General features: G+C 42.8%; 1 protein-coding gene and 1 pseudogene across 2 annotated transcripts in view; one reads left to right on the top strand and one right to left on the bottom strand.

Moving 5' to 3' along the window:
• Window positions 1–23: 23 nt before the first annotated feature.
• Window positions 24–4,913, top strand: LOC111143996 (KIAA1143 ortholog). Its single transcript, XM_022498048.1, has 3 exons — window positions 24–175; window positions 3,412–3,556; window positions 4,444–4,913. Exons 1-3 carry the CDS (start codon window positions 68–70, stop codon window positions 4,656–4,658), a joined length of 468 nt encoding a protein of 155 aa, XP_022353756.1. The 5' UTR covers window positions 24–67; the 3' UTR covers window positions 4,659–4,913.
• Window positions 4,914–7,173: 2,260 nt separating this feature from the next.
• LOC111143752 overlaps window positions 7,174–17,151 on the bottom strand; it is a 73,477-nt pseudogene continuing 63,499 nt past the window's right edge. Inside the window, exon 8 of the transcript XR_002640341.1 lies at window positions 7,174–7,935. The product of XR_002640341.1 is annotated as a zinc finger protein 850-like (transcript). The remainder of the gene's footprint in view (window positions 7,936–17,151) is intronic.

Below are 17,151 nucleotides of genomic sequence, written 5' to 3'. Positions count from 1 at the left end.
GAGTAGGCGCCGTCGCCAATGTACCATCACCAGGCGACTCCGGGAACCTGTTTTCCCCGGAGCAGCTATGAGCAAGCGGAACCAGGTTTCGTACGTGCGGCCAGCCGAACCGGCGTTCCTGGCTCGCTTCAAGGAACGGGTCGGCTACAGGGAGGGCCCTACCGTGGAAACCAAGGTGAGCCCAGGCCAGTCGCGTTATCTCAGAAACGCGGGCTGCCCTTCCACTTCCGGCTTGTGTTTTGACTTTGAGGCCGGGCAGGGAGGAATCCCTCCTCTCAACCTGCGCCCAGCCCAGAATCCGGATGGGCCTCAGTCCCCAGGCTGGTCTTCTTCAAACAGCTATCGTTTTGTATGCCCAGGAAGCTGTTTGTCTTTTATCGTAGTGCTGTTGTGTTCTTGGAAATGACTTCACCCCGGTAGAGCGCTTTGTCCCTGGGAGTTCGTTAAAGGATCACTTTTCTCTCTCGTATTATTTGCTAAACCCAAAACCTATAGTTAGCAGGGTGAGTGGTAACTTAGTCCTGTTTTCCAGATAAAGAAACAGAGGCCACTCGATCAAATGATCTGATGTCCTAAGCCTGGAGTCCGGAGCATCTTTGGGACAGTGCCTTAGATCTATTTTTATGCTTTGTTGTTTACTGCTCCCCCCCCCCAAAAAAAACGCATATTTAAGAATATCCTCGATCTAGGGGCGCCTGGGTGGCTCAGTGGGTTAAGCTACTGCCTTCAGCCCGGGTCATGATCTCAGAGTCCTGGGGTCCCTCTGCTCAGCAGGGAGCCTGCTTCTCTCTCTCTCTCTCTCTGCCTACTTGTGATCTCTCTCTGTCAAATAAATAAAATCTAAAAAAAAAAAAAAAAAAAGAATATCCTGGATCTAAGTAGAATAGGAGCTTCAGGAAAGAGCAACACCTGGACAGTTTAGGGATGAGGATCGGTGGGAATCAACTTCTGAGCCCTCCCAGGGTCTAACTGGTTCACACCAAAACCTGCCCTACTTCTTTTAATGGGAAGAGACTGTTAGGCTTAGGGATTGTGTGGCTAAAGAATTATTTAGCACTCTGTGTCTAGTACTTTCCTAATACCCACTCCCCAAGTCACTTAGAGCTTAGTAAAGGAAACAAGATTGACTTGTGTGAAATTACTCAAGCCAGTGAGTATGTGCTAAATCCAGAATTTGTGCCAGGCTCTGAAAGGACAAAGAGATCGATCTGCAAAATACTGTATTCTTTTAAAACCTTCCTTCCTGCCTCCTCTCTGCCTTTACAGGTTACACTTCTGTGAACCTCTTCAAAACCCCTCCAAACGGTTACTTTTCCTCTGTGTTTCTCTTCACTTTGCCCATATCTGGGGTATTCATCATTTTGCAGTGCAACTACTTGCTCTCCTGGGTATCTCCAACACTAAACCAAACTCTTGAAGTTAGTATCTTAATCTTTCTGTATTTTCCCGGCACCTGGCATAGTACCTGGCACCATTTGTATTGACCATTTGTATTGACTGTGCTTATCAGGCAAGACTTCACGGAGGAAGGGCTACTTAGATTGAATTTAATGGGTAGGACAGCAGGTAGAGATGGGAGGAAGGATGGATGAAGGTGTAAAGATAGTGAGTCAGTGGGGTACCTGGCTGGCTCAGTCAGTGGAGCATGTGACTCTTGATCTCAGGATTGTAGGTTGGAGCCATTCATTGGGTGTTAGAGATTGCTTAAAACTAAAATCTTAAAAAGAAAAAATGATGGTCAGTCTTGGACTGTGTGTAAAGGTGATTGAGGAACTGTTGGAGGGGAGACCACATGGCCTATTCAGTAGCCGTCAAGGAGCCATTTTTGGTTAGAGATAACATGATCAGGGAGTAACTGATTCCTCAGGCCCAAAAACAGTGAGAATGACAAAGAGGATGAGGTTTGAGGAAAGAGACATGGATTTAGCAATGAGGAGAATATGAGACCTTTTTATCATTTGCTTGAGGTCCTTGTGATGATCATGTGTACATAGTTAACACCTTGAAGATTCTAGCTTGGAATGCTATTTTAGGAGAACTTGGGGTGGGGGCACTTTCCAATTCATATCACTGATTTAGACTGACTGACTTAATTGAGAGACTTTTCCATAGAGGGATAACCCCTGTTTCTGTGTTTGAGAAACCAGCTGTACTCTTAATCAGGTTGGCAGTATAAGCATCGTTCTAGTGATGTGCTAACAAAAAGAAGAGTTTCACGGGAAATGATTATATAATTGAATTAAATTACCTTATTCACCTTCTTGAGCGTTAATTCAGGAGTGGCTTTGAACAGTCACTGTTTCTTTGACTGTTTCTCTTATTTTCTGGCCAGTCATAGAAACAAAAAGAGAGGAGCAGAATTAGTGATTCTCAAGCTAATGAACCCGAGAATTTTTTTTTAAAGATTCTATTTTTAGCGGTGCCTGGGTGGCTCAGTCGGTTAAGATCTGCCTTTGGCTCAGGTCATGATCCCAGGACCTGGGATCAAGCCCTGTGTCAAACTCCTTGCTCAACAGGAAGCTTGCTGCTCCCTCTGCCTGCTGCTCCCCGTGCTTGTACACTCGCTCACTCGCTCTCTCTGACAGATAAATAAAATCTTTTTAAAAAAATCTTTAAAATAGGTAATTCCATGTTAATAGGTAATTCCTAGGCATTATACAAATATATTTTTGAGTAAAAAAGTTGGAGGGGGCTTTTATGTATCTGACATTTTTCGAAATTCTGAATCAACTGGCCAAAGGTTACCCCTTGTTACATATATATACTGAATACATGGTTTCTATTGGTATTCTCTGAATTTTTTTATTTTGGGAAATTTCATAAAGAAAAGAAAGCAAGTCACATAGTACTATGTACAATGTCCTGTTTGTATACAGAATGTTTTCTATACTTTTTCATTTTTTATACACTTAGAAAACAGCTGATAGGATGCCCACCAAACTGAAGCCCTTGGAAGGGAAGAGAGATCATCAGAGGTGGGGGAAAGATGTCCTTTTACTTGCTGCTTTCTCTACTTTGAGGTTATTTTTTTTGTCAGGCTTTGAGAAGAGATGGAAGTGAAAACAGTTGATGAGAGCAGAGAGAACGGTTGTGGTTCAGCAGGCCCTGAGGAGGCTGGGAATGCTGGCAGTCCATGAAGCCAGGGCCCCTGCCACTGGGAACTGTGTGCTAGGGTCCTGCTGAGAAGGAAATTAATCCCTTTGGGCAGGCACTACAGGGTAACTGGCTGGTAGACCTCTTTCCGAGTGTGGCAAGGTGAGGCCCTTAAGAGTTACTTGAACATTCTTTGCCAAATATATTTATTGATTCAAGTTACCCTTGTCACTTAGTCATCACAGTGTCTCACGGAGATAACAGTTGTATTCGGTTCAAGGTCAGCAGCCTCCATATTGTGTTTGTGTTTTCTCCTAGAGAATCCAGCCTCAGCTCCCAGAGGAAGATGGTGATCACAGTGACAAAGAAGATGAACAGCCCCAGGTGGTGGTTTTAAAAAAGGGAGACCTGTCAGTTGAAGAAGTCATGAAGATTAAAGCAGAAATAAAGGCTGCCAAAGCAGGTATGTCCAAAAGTAATCTGGTTTTTCTAACATTGTAGAGAGCCTGGAATATGAACTTGTCGTATGTAATAGTATGGTATGTTCGAAGGAGAGAGTCCTAGGTTCAAACTTAGGCTTTAACTCACAGCAGGTGTGTGATCCTCAACGAGTTATTTCGCCTCCCAACCTCAGCTACCTCATCAGTAAAATGGGGACTTACAATGGTACCTATCTTACTGGGTTGTTAGGAGGATTAAGTGCAAATTTAAATTAAAATATCCTGTTTTCAGGGCACCTGGGTGGCTCAGTGGGTTAAGCCTCTGCCTTCAGCTCAGGTCATGATCTCAGGGTCCTGGGATAGAGCCCTGCATCGGGCTCTCTGCTCGGCGGGGAGTCAGCTTCCCCCTGTCTCTCTGCCTGCTTGTGATCTCTCTCTGTCTGTCAAATAAATAAATAAAATCTTTAAAAAAAAAATTAAAATAAAATATCCTGTTTTCTTAAAAAAAAAAGATGGTTAGGTTTACACATTAGTCAACAGAGGTGTATTTAATAAGTGCCTGAGGTGAAATCTGCTACGTGGTATAGTTTTCATTTTTCCTAAATACTTATTACATTGCTTTAAGGAAAAATGCTGTAGTTCCAAACAATCACTTTTCATAATACATAAAAATACAGCCTGATTGTCATTCATTGGGGACTGGCAATATGATGGACTTCTTTAGGAAATGAATTTTTATTAAGGGACTGCATGTCTTGTGGGTGTAGCTAGAAAATAGAAAGTGGAGAAGACTGGACTGAACTGACTCAGAACATCCTTAAATGCCATCTGAGATCTTCTTGCCATTGGAGTCTCTAATAAAGACAAAATAATGAGAGAAGAAAGTTCCTTAACTTTGTTTTTGCTGCAGATGAAGAACCGGCTGTAGTTGATGGAAGAATCATGTATCGAAAACCAGTCAAGCGTTCCTCGGATGAAAAATATTCAGGTCTAACAGCAAGCTCGAAAAAGAAGAAGGCAAATGAAGATGAAATAAATAAGCAGGACTCGGTTAAAAAGAACTCACAAAAGCAAGTCAAAAACAGTTGCCTCCTTTCTTTTGACAATGAGGATGAAACTCAGTAAGTGTAGATATTTTGGACTTAATCTTCCTTAAGAGTATATAGGGTGTTTTCTAAAGTGACACTTTTTTATTTCTATTTAAAGATGACACAAATTCATTATAGAAAATTCAGAAAAAAATGAGTATGATAAAAATTTGTCTATCAGTACCCCTTTGACATGAGGCTAACTCTGTAGATATTAACTATTACTAACATTTTGGAACTCCCACGTGTGGGGTATGTATGTATGTAAATTATATTTTTTAAACAAAATTGAGATTATTTTGTGTATGTTTTCTGTCCTGCTTCTCACATTATATTATATTCTGGGCATTTTTCCAGATCGGTAAAATTCAGAAACTTAATTGCTGTAGAGGATTTTGTCATTGAACAGAGCACCTATTGCATCTTCATTAGCAGAAGCCCACTTTCGAGGAAGATGATAATATGTCTAGTTAAGAATACTTCCCCAGCTCCTGCTAAAGGTAGCTATATCACAGCTCTGGCAATTTTAGAAATAAAAGTGGATCTTGTACAAGTGAGCTTCTAACACAAGTGATCTTGACAGAAGAGAGGATCTAATGTATAACATGGAGACTGTAGTTAATACACTGTAGAAAAGAGAGATACAAGTAGAAGTCTGCTTTATAAAGCTACAAGGTGTTTGATACAAGAAAGCAGATCTGGCAAGCATGAACCTTTGTCCTTCTCTCTACATCCTGCTACATCCAGGAGCACATACATGAAACCTAGGAGTACTGGAGCCATTTTTTGGCCTATGGAAGGCAGATCCTTTCTGTGGCTGGTTTAGTGGAAAGACTCAAGGCACTTGGATCCTGATAGCATGTTTCAAGGAGCTACTGCACCAGCCACGGACTGCCAACCTCAGGACTTGATACATGAGAATAAACCAAAAACTGGTCATTAATACTGCTTGCTGACACCTGAGAATTCAATGTCTCCTGCCCTCCTATTCCCTTAAGAGGCCCCCTTTAGTGTTGTGCTCCAAGAATCTGTCAGCCTCAAAAATAAAAGCCAATTATTTTACCAGCATTATGGGCTTATTTGAGAATAGTGGATGATTGCAATTCAGGACATACAGGCTACAACAAAACTGTAGGCAAGTCAGAAAAACAAAGGAGGGAACTGCTCTTTTATAGAGGGAAGGGGGAATTGGAGCAGTTGTTACAAACAGAATGTCCTTTGGAGTACACTGGGAGTTTGTAATGTAATGGCTTTTCATTGGCTGAGCTGTGGCCATCTCATTGGCTAGGCTATTGCCAGGCAAGGAGATAATCTTCCTTCTTCCTGCTTGGGGTTAGTAAAGTAGGCTTCTTGTTAGGAATGCAAGGTGTGGCTCTTTCTGTTGGTTCTGCAAAGGGCTGCAAGGTATGATATGTGTAAGCTCCCCCTTCTGGCCTCCCAACTCTATTTTAAGTGACATTTTCTTTATTTAGTTTCACAAATTTGAAACAAATACAGCCACATAGTAATCAACATGTTTATGTTTTCTTCCATTTCCACCCCTCTTTATTCGCATATGACTTCTCCTTACCAACTCCCCCTGCCCCCACCACAAACACACAAAAGTCCTACAACGCAAGTTTTTATTTAGTTAGTGTCTGCAAGGCTTCCCTGTTCATGGGAAAGAGAGGTCTAGAGCTTGACATGAACTAAGATCCAATAGTGGAGGTATCCAAATCTTAGCAAGCTCTTCTGGGTACCCAGAAATACACCTCACAGTGTCCAATCAAATCCCAATAATTTTTTTTCTCTGATTAAATCTTCATTTTCTTGAGGATAAACTGTCTTAAAATATTTTCTATTTAAATCGACATAGTTTAAATAACTTTCTGTAGAGTAAGCATGAAATCATAGCCCAATTTCAAGAAAGTTCTTAAAAAAAAAAAAAGTTCTGGGGCGCCTGGGTGGCTCAGTCGTTAAGTGTCTGCCTTCAGCTCAGGTCATGATCCCAGAGTCCTGGGATGGAGCCCTGCACTGGGCTCCTTGCTCTGCGGGAGGCCTGCTTCTCCTTCTCCCACTCCCCTTGCTTGTGTTCCCTCTCTCACTGTGTCTCTCTCTGTCAAATAAATAAAATCTTTAAAAAAAAAAGTTCTTAAAAAACACATTGAGAACCAAAAACTAATGCTGTATTTTGCTTGTTTTCAGTAGCCAGATTTATAGACCTTGGGAACATCTGTGGCTCAAAGCCAATGAATGATAGTTATTTATTACATACAACTCATTTTATTCTCAAGACAACCCTAGTAAGTATTCTCATTATTCTGAGGAGGAGGATGGGGAAAACAGGCTCAGAAGGATCCAGTCTTACACCCATTAAGTGGCAAAGAAGTCATCAAACTCAAGACTGTCTAGTTCTGAGTCTACTTTCTTAACTTTCAGGACACCTTGCGTCTTGTTCAACATACAGAACGTTCTTCCCGGCTGAAGACTGAGCCTTAAGCTCCTAAGAATTTGGGGGCGAGTAGGGATGGCATTTTCATAGAACTCTTTCCGCACTGGTTAAACGCCAGGTTTTATTCTCCAGCATGAAGCCTCTGATGTCGAACAAGCGCCGAGCTGTGCCTGAAGGATTTCCCACATTCAGCACATTCGTAAGGTTTTTCTCCGGTATGAATTCTGTAATGTTCGCTAAGGTGTGCCTGTTTGCGGAAAGTTTTTTCACACTCGCTACACTTGTAAAGTTTCTCTCCAGTGTGAGTTCTCTCATGTTCAACAAGGGAGGAGCTCTGAGTGAAGGCTTTACCGCATTCCACGCATGCGTAAGGCTTCTCTCCTGAATGAATTCTCTGATGCTGCATGAGGCATGCAGTCTGGTTAAAGGCTTTCCCACATTCGTTACACTTATAAGGTTTATCTCCAGAGTGACTTCTCTGGTGACGGGTAAGGCAAACGCTTTGACTAAAGGCTTTGCCACATTCAGTGCATTTATAGGGTTTCTCTCCAGTATGAATTCGCAGGTGTTTGATAAGGGATGGACTCTGACAAAAGGCTTTGCCACATTCGGTGCATTTATAGGGTTTCTCTCCAGTATGAATTCTCAGATGCTGGACAAGGATTGCTTTCGTTTGAAAGGCTTTCTCACATTCATTACATTTATACGGTTTCTCTCCTGTGTGAATCCTCAAATGTTGAGTAAGATTTGACTGTTTACGGAAACAAGTTCCACATTCACTACACACATAGGGCTTCTCTCCCGTGTGAATCCTCTGATGCTGGGTAAGAGATGATCTCTGAGTAAAGAATTTTCCACATTCACTACACTTTGAAGGTTTCTTCTGCATGTTAAGTCTCTGAGGGTTCATTTGCAGTGAAGTCTGGCTAGAACTCATGCTGCTTGTGACACAAGGAATGTCTGTCCAGTAGGTACAGGTTTAGAGGAAACTGTCTCTCAAATTCATGACACTTACAGGGAACTTTCTCAAAGATGGTTATGGTTAGAGTAACACTGTCCTGGGAAAGCTCTGGGTCTTTATGTGTGCGTGTATTGTCCCTTCGGGCATTCCTACAGGATACCCCTCTTCCTTCTTCACGATGTTTCCTTCTCCAAACACAAACCCTGGACAGCCAGGTTTTCTGACCCTGCACGTCTTCCAAAAGTCACTTAACACTTGCATCAGACTTCATCTTCTTGTTTGAAAAAAATAGCACGAAGGAAAATGTCCTCTGTGCAGAACGGGGGACCTGCATTGTGGAATCTTTACTTTATCCTCTTCTCAATAATTGAGATAGATCACAGTGACCTGGAGAAAAAATCAGATAATAGAGAGAAGAGATTTAAGTAGTGACAAATGTTGGGAAATCTATAAAATTCCCTATTATGATTGCTTCTGGAATACTTAAGTACTAAAAATGGATCCAGGTAATTTAGGATCATCCAGAGTGATAAATAGTAGAATGTGAAAGGGGTAAGTATACTGGGGCACCTGGGTGGCTCAGTGGGTTAAAGCCTCTGCCTTTGGCACAGGTCATGGTCCCAGGGTCCTGGGATTGAGCCCTGCATCAGGCTCTCTGCTCAGCAGCGATCCTGCTTCCTCCTCTCTCTCTCTGCCTGCCTCTCTGCCTAGTTGTGATCTCTGTCAAATAAATAAATAAAATCTTAAAAAAAAAAAAGGATAAGTACACTAATCTTGGGTAAATTAGTTTTAATGGAAAAATCCTACCTACCTACAGTCTATTCAAAGAATAGGTGAAAAGTAATTACATTTCCTTAGGTTGCCTGTAAGCAGTATCTTGCTCATGCTTTTTGAGAAAGTATAGATTTACATCATTGTCTAGTGACAATTAAAGTTTCTCTTTAAGATTTCAAAGGTGGGGCGCTTGGGAGGCTCAGTCAATTAAGTGTCTGACTCTTGGTTTTGGCTCAGGGTCCTGGGATCGGGCTCCACACTCAGTGGGGATTCTGCTTCAGATTCTCTTTCCCTCTGCCCCTTTCCCCTCTCCTCTCTCTAAAAATAAATAAGTTTTTTTAAAGGCTATCCAGGCTGTAACTTTTACTAGGTCCATCACACCAGTCCTTCCTATTCACTCGCCTTGATAGGTGTCTCTTTGGACCTCTCTCTCCAAAACATACAGCATCTGTAGCTCTCCCATTATGTCCAACTGGAAGATCTTTAGGCTTGAAAACTAGAGCCCTGCTTACTGAAAGAAAGTAAGGTATCATTGTTTTATTTACAGGAAAAGTAGGATTGGGTTGGTCCTTGGGGAAGAGATTCCCAGAATCTGGCCCTCACCTTTGATACTAATGAATTGCTTCAGAATCTGATACACACTAATCAAATTCACAAAATGATGTAGAAAACAGTTACTTTACTGATCTACGATGAAAAATTTATATGCTCAATGTTTGGCTCCTTGACATACTCTCTCCATTACAAAAAAAAAAAACTATTAGGAACCAAATCACTGTCATCAGGATACTCCTTAGAACTCGAGAAAGAGAAATATTTAGATGATCTTAATGGCATCAGACTTTGAAACCCTGATGCTCCGAGAAAGGGCACACAGAATCTGAGAACAGATATTCAGGTGCCAAACGTCACCAACGTCTTCCCTGGATGGTGCTAGAGACACTGACACATTCTGAGTCTCTGAGGCCCCTTTTTAGTTTTTTAATATAAGTTATGCATAAATATAACCTCACTTTATAATATTTAGATACTACAGAAGGATATAGGATAAATTTAGTCATTTTTCATCACCATCCCACCCTAACAAAACAAAGCCGTTTCCCTCCCAGAGGTTATCATTAAGTTTGGAGTATATTCATTCAGTCTTTTTTCTTTTTTTTCTTTTTAAGATTTTATTTATTTATTTGACAGAGATCACAAGTAGGCAGAGAGGGGGAAGCAGGCTCACTGCTGAGCAGAGAGCCCGATGTGGGGCTCGATACCAGGACCCTGGGATCATGACCTGAGCCAAAGGCAGAGCCACCCAGATGCCCCTTTTCAGTCTTCTTTCTACATATTTTTACACACACACCATTTGATTCTCTCTACATAAATAAAATTATTCTATAGGTTCTTTTGTGCTATTTGCTTTTATTCCCCCCCACTAAAGAATGTGCCTTCAAGATAATTTCTTGTTGGTACATACAGATCTACCCTGGCTAAGACTTAGTTGGTACACATTGGTATTTCTGCACAAATTGTTTACAGTCAGAGACCAATCTGATTAGGCAGTACTGTACTGCACTGATTGTTAAATATATTGGGTATTTTTCCAGAACGTATCTATCTTTATCTTCTGTATAAACTTCCAGTGTAGATACAATATGTACAAAAGCTAATGCCAGGTGGTTTAAATAGCTAAACATAAAACCAAAACTCTAACCATGCTTTTATTTCCTTTATTTTTAATGTCTCAAAATTGTTTTTTGGTTTGTTTGGGGTTTTTTTTTTGCCATACAAAGAATGCATACTCATTCTAAAAAACAGTCCACAAAGGAGATTACTTAAAATCCTACCACCGTGTGAAAATAGTTTTTTGGCAATCTTCTAAGCATCTCCCAGTGCATATACACCTTCACAGACACACATGTACATATATTATGCGTACATGTTAAACTAGACTGAATTCTTCAGGCCATAAATGGTCACAATCTATTCATAGAATTCCCATAGCCTAAGAATCCAGTTCATAAAGTACTGTTCTTACTGAATTTAACAGATCCACAGGCTCCGTGTTGCCTTCCGATCTCCGGTAAGTTGCTATTACTTAGGCTTTTATTCCAAACAAAGCCAGGAGCCCATTCATATTCTCTGAGGAAACATTTAAATCACCTTTGCTATAAGTCTTCTAGTAATTTACTACCAGGTTTCCCACGTCTGACTGCTACTCCATTAAGGCATTACCCTTAGCAGTTCAGTGAGTAGCTACCAGGTAACTGCACAGGGGGAGCTATTCTTGCTACAATTTAAGTACATGTGATATAAAATTAGTACATACTCTGATCTGTCCTATAACCAATTACTCCATTGTCTGCTTCCACAATGGGCCATACTCACTCTGATTTTAATAAGGTGGGGCCATTTCCGGTGGTTCTGCGTTTTCAGTCTGCAGGGTTTAGGTGTAGTGGCCACTGGTGGGTCCCACTACAGGTCTGCCACCACTTTGGAATGAGCACCCCCGTAACAACCCATCCTGGGCTCTCTAGTTAGATTTCACTTACCCAGAGATAAGCTGTGAGGAACACAAGCAACACTAGTTTGTCTCCTGGGGCCTTCTTTTGAGGAAGGGCAGGAATCTGAGGCACGGAGGGAGGAGAAAAAAGCACCCATAAATTGTCAGCCTACTTCCTTCCTATTCTGAATTCAGAGGAACTCAGGAATAGCCAATCCCTAATGAAATAACTATTTTAAATCTGAATGAAGAATATCATTATTCTCTTAAAAGACTATCACCCATGGGGTGCCTAGGTGGTACAGTTGGGTGAGTGGTTGACTTGGTTTCAGCTCAGGTTGTGGTTTCAGGGTGGTGAGGCCCTGCATTGGCCTCCAAGCTCAGTGTGGCATCTGCTTAAGACTCTCAATCCCTCTCCCTTTGCCCCCCAGTAGGCACTTTCTCAAATAAGTAAATCTGGAAAAAAAAAAAAAAAAAGTATCACCAATGATGAAAGTCAGTAAGTGGGTTGTCTTCCAAGAGACCTGACCATGCACAAAGAGAAGGGGCAGGTGCTCCTTACGACTATCCTGGGGTAAAATTTCCTCCACAAGAGAGAAAGTTGGAGCCAAAGCACCCCCCCCCCCCAAAAAAAAAAACTACTGGAAAAGCCATTGACTTAAAAAGTCAAAAACTGGGTTATGGTAGAGGGCATTAGAACAAACATTGGCCTGAGTCAAGAAGTCTAGGTTTGAGTCTGGGCTCTGAAAGTGTTCAATGACCTAAAGCTAGTCACTTGGTCTTATCTGTGATTTGTTTTTGTACCTGTGAAATGAAAGTGGAAAACTAGTACCAACATTCTGTGATCCTTTGATTCTATAAACACATGGGAGGGGTGCCTGGGTGGCTCAGTGGGTGAAAGCCTCTGCCTTCGGCTCACGTCATGATCCCAGGGTCCTGGGATCGAGACCCACATCAGGCTCTCTGCTCAGCAGGGAGCCTGCTTCCCCCACCCCCACCCCACCTGCCTCTCTGCCTACTTGTGATCTCTGTCAAATAAATAAAATCTTAAAAAAAAAAAAACCACACACAGGAAAAGAGCAAAATCCTCAGTCCATCTTTGATTGAGGATGGTTATTCATTTATTTTAAAAATACTAACTGGTCAGGTACTATGTGTTAAACAAGGAGGTCAGCTCTTCTGAGAATAGGCTGAGTCAACATCAAGGAAACTCCCCTACAGTAATCTTACCACAACCAGAGGTAGAGGAATTTCAGGAAAATAAGACCACATCTGTGTGAAGCAGAATCTCCAAGAAAGGATGGGGGAATCTTTTGGAAAATGTTAAGGACCCCCTCCTAGGAGGAAAGCTTTTAAGAACTCCCTCTGAACACTAGTAAAAGACTGGTAACCAGTCTAATCTATCCCAATCCACTAGCACCCCTCTGTTTTTCACTGAACAAACTACTTTTCAAACTTCTACTCAACTTTAATATTCAGCTCAAATATGAACCACTACACATCTTTTTTTTTAATGACTTTTTTTTTAAGATTTTTATTTATTTATTCGACAGACAGAGAGGAGGAAGCAGGCTCCCCGCCAAGCAGAGAGCCCGATGTGAGGCTCGATTCCAGGACCCTGGGATCATGACCTGAGCCGAAGGCAGAGGCCTTAACCCACTGAGCCACCCAGGCGCCCCAACCACTACACATCTTATAGGTGGATAATTCTTCACTTCCAAGGCCCTTTCTCCTCTATAGTCTCAAAGAATTTTACGTGGCTCTACCGTAGCACTTCTCATTTTAAAAAAATTAACATATAATGTATTATTTGCCCCAGGATACAGATCTGTGAATCATCAGGCTTACAAGTTACACAGCACTCACCCTCCCCAATGTCCATAACCCAACCACCCTATCCCTACCCGCCCCCCACCCCCCAGCAACCCTGTTTGTTTTGTGAGATTATCTCTTAAGGTTTGTCTCCCTCCCGATCCCATCTTGTTTCATTTTTTCATTCCTTGGCCCCCAAATCCCCCCGCCCTACTTCTCAAGTTCCTCATATCAGAGAGATTGTATGATAATTGTCTTTCTCTGATTGATTTATTTCGCTCAGCGTAATACCCTCCAGTTCCACACTTCCCATTGTTTTGATGCTCTGTTCCTCCGGTAAACTTGAAGTATGGCGTGGGCTCTGGGACCAGACCTCCCTGGGTTTGAACCCCTGTTCTAGATTTATTTGCCAAGTGATCTTGGGAAAGTTACCTAACCTTTCTGAGGCCCTTTTTCAAATGTTATATGGAGTAGATAATAACTATTTCATAGGGGTGTGATGATGCATAAATAATACATGGGAAGTATTTAGAAAAATGCCGTCAATAAATAGTATCTGCTATTACAGTACTGAGTCTACGTCTTCATACATTACCTATTCTGTTGCTATTAGACAAGAGCTTAAAGGAAGTTGATAACTCTCACATATAGTCATTCAACCCGCGCAACTTTGTCAAGTGGCAAAGCAAGGAATAGCATTGGCTTCTGGAAATCTGACAACTGAAGCAATCAGAAGTTCACTTCCTCCCTTAAGTACATACAAACGGAACCCAGGTCTCCCGATTCCCAGAACAGGGGTCTCCAACGAGCTTCTCCCTTCCCTCTTCAGGGCCAGGTGGCTCCGACCCCTCGCTCCAAAGATTCCCGCGCGCCGGGAAGAGGAGCAGCCGCGGGCCAGCCCGGGATTCGAGAGCAAACCGGGCTCCGAGACCAGACCGTCGCACTCTAGCACGGCGGCGACTCTACACACAGAGCGCTTCCCGCAGGCCTTCCGCCACACCTTGCTGCACTGGGGCGTCGGGGAGACCCCGTGTAGCTCGGAGCCAGTCCCCGCCGCGCCGGCGTGATGTCAGCAGCTCGCGCCGCGGTCAGAACACTGTGGTCTCCTCTCTAGGAAGGCGGGAGCGGCTTCATCTCGGTGCTTCCTCCCCCGCCCGGAGCTGGGGTTCAGCCCGACGCCGCAGACGCTGCTGCAGAAACAGCCCGCAAACCCACCTCACGGCGCTCCTTCCCAGAGTAAGGAAACCGAACTGGAGACTCGTGGCAGACCACAAGTCGCCCTTACTGTTCATTCTGCAACCTGGCCACATTGATCTTTCTAAAAACTCTTCCACATCACTGCCTTTTGGAGGTTTTCCCAAAGGTTTCACAAAGCTGGCTTAACCTTCCTTACATTCTCACCTGCCAGAAAACTGGTTTCTTCACAGGAACCCCAAACACCCTCTGCTTTAGCTTTTGTTCGACAACTGGCCCTGAGAACATAAGAGCTCTGTTTTCAGTTTAAGTCCCAGATTATCAGCGTGTAAACTTGGGCAAGTTATTTCTCTGTACCTGTTTCCTGACTTAGAGAACCTAAATAAATAATGGTACCGAATCTCAAAGGTTATCATAAAGATTAAATGGGCTTAATGTGTGTAATTACTAAGACGTTCCAACATCTTTAAAAAGTTCAGTAAATGTTTTTTCTGTCACGCTCCGCAAATTCCAGCTCCAGTCCTCTGCATTGGCTTCAAGGGACCTTGCCAGCCCTCAAGGCCCTCATCCCCACTGCTGCAAAACTTCAGATCTTGCTGAGACTCGCGCAGGGAATACTTGCACATACAGGCTCCTTTTGACAGTGTGTTCCCGGGATGAAGGCATGAGTAGCAGGGTACCTGATCCACTTCCAGGCATTCTTACGGATGTGCACGCTGTGGGAAATATGGTTGTCTGCTTACCCTATTCCTACTGTATAATTCATAAGGAGCCCTCAGCAAACCCTTGAAAAAAATGAATGAGATGCAGCAGAGAAGTTATCTGCTTAAACTTCTAGACTGGCTGGTTTAACAAAATGAAGTCCCTTTAGGAGGCTGAAATTAGGAGTGTAGATGCTCCAGACTAAGGCCATTATTAACCCTCTTCAGCTAAAAGAGGACCCTTCGTAGAACTGTCAGCTGACATGACAGGAAACAGTAATGTTGAGCTCACCTTGCTTTTTACCAAAAGTCACATTCTCAGCACTTCTTTGGAATCAGATAGCAAGTTCGTCCTGTCCAACGCACCCCCCCCCCACACAAGCCCTAACATCTCACAGGCCAAAGAGCCTAGGTCTAATAATTTTTTTTCTAACTTTTAAGCTTCAAAGAATCCAAATCAGCAGGCTCTGCTGTGTAGGAACTAACTCTAGAGTGGGGTATCCTAAGTAGAGCAATTTACTAGAAACATTAGTCTGGGACTTAACACATTTGGGCTGAGCTTCTTTCACTGAGGTGGGAAATGGATGGGGAGGCAATGAGGGGGTGGGCAGGGGAAGAGTGGACACCAAAAACATTCCACAAAACTAAAGTGACCTTAGCCCTGCAGTGGCCAGTAGCTAAAGGGGAGTGAAACTGAAGCCACCTGGAGTCAAAGCTAGACTTCTGCATTAAGTAGGCAGAAAGGTGAAATGAAAATGTGAAACCAATTTATTTCTCACACTCACACGCTGGAAAGTCTGAGGGCAAAAAAGCTTTTTGATTTAAAATGAGCTCCCAGGGTTGCCTGCCTGGCTCAGCTGGTAGAGCACAGGACTCTTGATTTAAGGGTTTTGAGTTCAAGCCCCATGTTGAGTGTAGAAATTACTTAAAAATAAAATCTTAAAATGAGCTCCTCCCATCCTCACAAGCAGGGCAAGATTGGAGTCCTATGCAGTCAAATCTATAATAAACACAACTAAAGAGGAATCATGGAGCAGAGGTATGACCAATAAAGAGAAATCTGAAGGAAAAGTGAGAAAGGACATGGGAGTTTAAAATTTCACATGTCACTTACTAGCTGTGTGACCTTGGGCAAGTACAACCACCTGTTTTCTCTACTGTTGTTCTGAGGATCTGATGTGGCCTCATCCCATGTCCTTGTGAAATCACAAGTTAAGTTTCAGCACACTGAGAATGAGCACCACATTCCAGTTCTTTATCATCTGGAGCCAAAGAAAGCTGTGAGCTCAGGTAGTGCTTCCACACTGGGACTGCTAAACTTAAAAGCTCTCCTGCTACACTAGCATCAGTATTCAGCTCCTGCTCCTTATTTCAGAGATATTCCAGCTGACATGGTTCTGCTTCTACAGATGCAAGCATTTGCCTCCTCCTGGTGATGCTGACATCAACATATCTGAAAGTACTTTGTTAAACTGTGATGCGACATTTAAATAGCTCATTTTTAACACAAGGGTTTTGTTTTGTACAAAATATTACTTTTTCTTAAGGGACCCTCTGCTTAATATAACCACACAATCTGTATCTTGAGGAAAGATTCGGAATGCTTGCACCTGGCAAACACTTCATGGACACACTCATATCCTCTCCATACCTCCCTTCTGCTGGCAGCTGTGGACCTAAAGTCAAAGCCTGTAGGCAGGCGTGGAGAAGTGTCTGACTTGGGTATTTTAGTTGAGCTCAACAAATATTTACTGAGCAAATTTGAAGTGCCAGTGACTGTGGATACAAAGATGAATAAGTATCACAGGGCCCCTGCTTTGACAGAGCTGACAGTTCAGTGGGAAGAGAAAGATTTGGAAACTAGCCACTACAATGGAACATAAATAAAATGAAGGTGTCAAAATACCGAAATAAAAAACATGTGAGGTCAGAGACAGCTTCAAAGCAGGTGTTGCATGAACATATTCCTAAGTGACTCATGGGGGCTTTCCAGGCAAGCAGAAGGCAGGCAGGCAATCGAGGCCACAGGAAGAGGCTGTGCAAAAGGCACCAAAGTTGAGGCCAGCAATGATACAGAGTCACAGGAATTTACACTACGGAAGTGTGCAATGCAGGGAAGGCAGCTGAGAGGGGTGATGTAGGCATGGACCCCTGGAAGAGCTCTAT

The sequence above is a fragment of the Enhydra lutris genome, unplaced genomic scaffold, assembly GCF_002288905.1.
Source record: "Enhydra lutris kenyoni isolate GAN:26980312 unplaced genomic scaffold, ASM228890v2 scaffoldscaffold10, whole genome shotgun sequence".
In the NCBI taxonomy this organism is placed as follows: Eukaryota; Metazoa; Chordata; class Mammalia; order Carnivora; family Mustelidae; genus Enhydra; species Enhydra lutris.
Note: the sequence above shows the minus strand (reverse complement) of the source record. Positions and strands in the feature narration are given on the sequence as shown.

Bases quoted from the DNA above. Each gene is read 5' to 3' on its own strand.
- LOC111143996 (XM_022498048.1), top strand. From the start codon at position 68: ATGAGCAAGCGGAACCAGGTTTCGTACGTGCGGCCAGCCGAACCGGCG. The intron at 176-3,411 runs GTGAGCCCAGGC...GTTTTCTCCTAG, and splicing joins GCCCTACCGTGGAAACCAAG to AGAATCCAGCCTCAGCTCCC. The intron at 3,557-4,443 runs GTATGTCCAAAA...TTTTTGCTGCAG, and splicing joins AATAAAGGCTGCCAAAGCAG to ATGAAGAACCGGCTGTAGTT.